Source organism: Triticum aestivum, chromosome 5D, assembly GCF_018294505.1.
Source record: "Triticum aestivum cultivar Chinese Spring chromosome 5D, IWGSC CS RefSeq v2.1, whole genome shotgun sequence".
Classification (NCBI taxonomy): Eukaryota; Viridiplantae; Streptophyta; class Magnoliopsida; order Poales; family Poaceae; genus Triticum; species Triticum aestivum.
In genome coordinates, this window is record NC_057808.1 from 339,218,840 (window position 1) to 339,222,928 (window position 4,089).

General features: G+C 48.8%; 1 protein-coding gene across 1 annotated transcript; it reads left to right on the forward strand.

The window, feature by feature from the left end:
• The first annotated feature begins 1,150 nt into the window (after positions 1-1,150).
• LOC123121600 (S-adenosylmethionine decarboxylase proenzyme) lies at positions 1,151-3,085 on the forward strand. Its single transcript, XM_044541619.1, has 2 exons — positions 1,151-1,306; positions 1,425-3,085. The coding sequence occupies exon 2, from the start codon at positions 1,620-1,622 to the stop codon at positions 2,796-2,798; it is 1,179 nt and encodes a 392-aa protein (XP_044397554.1). The 5' UTR covers positions 1,151-1,306; positions 1,425-1,619; the 3' UTR covers positions 2,799-3,085.
• Positions 3,086-4,089: the final 1,004 nt, after the last annotated feature.

A 4,089-nucleotide genomic window follows, 5' to 3' on the forward strand; every position in this document is an offset into this window, starting at 1 on the left:
CGTGCCCCGTAACCTAGGAACTCCGTCGATCTGAGACCCAAGGCCGCAACAGCCAGAGCTTCTTCCTCCTCGCGCCCTTCAAGAAGCGTGAGTTCCCCTGCCTCCCTGCCCGCTCTGTGCACCCCTCATCGCCCTGCGATTTTGTACTAGTACGCGAATCCTGCCCGCAATGTTCTTTTCCGGATCTCGATTTAGGTTCTCCGGGGCCCGTTTTGGCATCGGGGGATCGCGCTCTGCTCAGGCAGGCAGGGGATTTCTTTCTTGGGTCGCGTCCTCCCCTGTTCTTCTCTATGATGTGGTGGGATTATTTTGCGGACTAGTACTTTATTTCTGGGAGAGATGGGAATCTCTTGGTGCGTCTGATCTTGTTAGGGCTTCTCCCAAGGGCTTGGATTCGAGGAAAACGTTGCTTCTGCGCCCATTATTGTTGGTGTTTAATTGTTGTTGATGCCGTGAAACGTGAATCTATGGTCTTTCATACTCTGTTTTTTTTTGTCTGCTGTGTTGTCTTTGTTTATGGTAGTCAAACCTTCCCAGGCTGCCAAACGCAGCGTATTTTATGGGAAAAACGTCTGGTTGTTTGTAGTACTTGCTTCCGACTTTTCCGCAATACGCTACAATTATGTTCACCGAGCCGGCTCTGGTTTGCATTTATTTTTTATTTAATGTCTTTTAATTGCGCATTTAGTGGCAATTATAACACATTTTGTCCTGGAGGAAAACCTGGAGATAAAAAATGCAACAAAAAAAATGTGTGCTTGCTATCTAGGAGTAAGTATGGTTGACATATCGCATGCTACTGCTTTTCTGTGCCCACATTACACTCCAAATTGTTAATTCATTTTGTACTAGTTAATTGATAGGTTCCATCTTCTAAAAATATTACGGAATTGATTCTAGGCCAATCCTAAGGAGTATGCAGTGTCTCTAGTTCAAGTGGTTCATGATGTTCATGATTGTCTAAACATATTGCTTTAACCATCTAAAAGTATGCTCATCAGCTCATGTGTTTGCTACTTCAGATCTACTGTATTAACCGTATGAATTATGCTCATCAGCTCAATATGCGTTTGCTTCTTCAGATCTTAATAATGCCATATTACTGCCATATTACTTGAGTCACTAACCTTTTTTCTTCTCTCATCACCAGCACAAAGGAACGAGTGTGAATGTTCTAATGATGTCAAAAGCCGGCAAAAAGTCTAGTAGTAGTAATTCCATGTACGAAGCTCCCCTTGGCTACAAGATTGAGGACGTTCGCCCTGCCGGAGGAATCAAGAAGTTCCAGTCTGCTGCCTACTCCAACGTAAGCACCACAAAGACTTGACCAATGTAGTTACATAGATGTAAATTTGAATATGCTCGTTGATGCATTTCATATTCTTGTTTCTAACAATTATTTCTGTCTGATATTTGTTTTGCAGTGCGCCCGCAAGCCCTCCTGATATTCCCTTCGCATGCCTCTCGACGTAGCTTAGGATTTTTTTTACTGCAATTTCCCTTTCCCTTTTGTCCAATAAATCTCCCTTGGCTGGCTGATTCCTCTGCTACTTGGCTTGTCCTCTCCGATCTCCTCTGTCCTCTGTCATCCTCTCTTCTTCCTCGCGGCACCCGATCAGATGGAAATGTCTTTGGCTGACTGCTGGGGCCCTGCCCCCGCTTCCCCTATTGGGTTTGAGGGCTACGAGAAGCGCCTCGAGATAACTTTCTCTGACGCGCCTGTCTTTGCGGACCCGTGCGGCCGCGGCCTTCGCGCCCTCTCCCGCCACCAGATCGACTCCTTCCTCGATCTTGCACGGTGCACCATTGTGTCCCAGCTCTCGAACAAGCAGTTCGACTCTTACGTGCTGTCGGAGTCGAGCCTCTTTGTCTACTCCCACAAGGTTGTCATCAAAACCTGTGGGACAACAAAGCTCCTGCTGTCGATTCCCCGCATCCTGGAGCTTGCTGCGGAGCTGTCGCTGCCACTTCTTTCAGCGAAGTACTCCCGCGGGGCGTTCATCTTCCCCGGCGCGCAGCCGGCGCCGCACCGCAGCTTCTCGGAGGAGGTGTCCGTGCTGAACGGCTTCTTTGGTGGCCTCAAGTCAGGTGGCAATGCATATGTGATGGGTGATGCGTTCAGGCCCAAGAAGATGTGGCACGTCTACTACGCCACTGAGGAGCCTGAGCAACCCATGGTGACGCTCGAGATGTGCATGACTGGGCTGGACGCCGGGAAGGCCGCGGTGTTCTTCAAGAACTCTGCCGACGGCGGCTGCTCCTCGGCCAAGGAGATGACCAAGGTCTCGGGGATCTCTGCTATCATCCCCGAGATGGAGATCTGCGACTTCGACTTCGACCCGTGCGGCTACTCGATGAACGGCGTCTGCGGCCCTGCAGCCTCCACAATCCACGTTACTCCCGAGGAGGGCTTCAGCTACGCGAGCTACGAAGCGATGAACTTCAACCCTGGCTCCCTGGTTTACAGTGACCTGATCAAGAGGGTGCTGTCATGCTTCCGCCCGTCAGACTTCTCCCTCGCCGTCACCATCTTCGGTGGCCAAGGCTTCGCCAAATCATGGGCGGCCGATGCGGAGGTCTGCTCGTACCTGCTCGAGGATGTCGTCGAGCAGGAGCTTCCCGGCGGTGGCCTGCTCATGTACCAGAGCTTCAGTGCGGTTGCCCCTGGCGCCGTGTCACCGAGGTCGACCTTGGATGATGGCTGGAGCAGCGATGGGATGGAGACGGCCGTGCAGGGCGAGGAGACGTGCGTCTGGGGAGTGGAGAAGAAGGTGGCCGAGAAAGGTGTCGCTGCCTGAGATCCAGAGACGTCTGAAGTCTCTGAGATGGTGTCCTGCTATGGTAGTTTCGGTTAAGCAGCTGGCCGGGTGACCGGCAAAGCCTACTGTATCCCGTGTTACTGCTTTTATTTTTATGTCATCGTTCCTGCCAAATAAGTGCTCTAGATGGTCTGCTGCGTCTGCCATAGTGAGCAAAAGAGTCTATCTAGGTTGGTAGTAAGTATTTATGTCTGTCGCCAATGCTCTTGTGGGGAGGATGATATTGCAACTTCTATGTTCAATCAAATGTTGGAGTTCCATGTTAATCATGTCCATCTATTTGTCAGTCTTCTGCATACATTGTAATACTGAATATTGTCCAGAAGAGAAGCCAAAGAAAGTTGTACTGTGGTCAATTTTCGCTGAATTAGTTGGTTCCTGCTGGTTTATGTGCCATGTCAGAGTAGCTCTGCTGAATTGAGTTTACCACTTTCTGTCTTTCTTTATGACACGCTGGCGTCTTCCCTTCGTCTTCTACACGTGCCTAGAACTATCACTGAACTGAACATACATGGAACACTAGATAACTGGACTAGAACCCACCGAACTGAGTATATCACTTCTGTACGTATTAAAAACTTTAGTTGGTCAACACCTGAACTGAAATATAGTACATCGATACATAGCACTGCTTGGTTTCCAGTGAAATGATTACAGGGATGGATAGGCTGTTCAAAGAAATACGGCATCAAATGCACCAGTGGTCTAGTGGTAGATTAGTACCCTGCCACCGTACAGACCCGGGTTCGATTCCCGGCTGGTGCATCTTACAATTTTTTATATTCATTTCCCTTTGGACATATATACAGTATACTTAATCAAATTTCGTTCTCTCACTGTAGAAGTTCTAAAAGGCTCGTCATTTGGGACTTTGTTCTCTGGGACTGGGTCTCTGTAGACAACTTGACCATTCATACTTGTGCACGGAATTACCAATCCTTAAGTGCAATTCTGTCCGGACACGACTCATTTTCATTCAAGATGGCAACGTGGACAAAACTCACCGGGTTTTGCTTGCCCAAACCCATCCCAAAAGAAAATCGCAAACCCATCGCCGTCCCCATCAATGTGCGCGGGGTTAAATTTTTGCCCGTTCCCTAAACCCATCGGGTTTTCAAAACCCACGGGGAACCCGTCCCCACAAGCAGTCAATGAAAACAACAACATTTAAAAGAAAAAATATGAGCATATTACAGCAGCAGGCAACGGCTGGAGGACCTAGGTTTAGGTTTAGGTGTTGTGTTGTGCGGGAGAGAGAAGCTGGATTTTT

Coding starts and splice junctions, on each gene's coding strand:
- LOC123121600 (XM_044541619.1), top strand. CDS start 1,620: ATGGAAATGTCTTTGGCTGACTGCTGGGGCCCTGCCCCCGCTTCCCCT.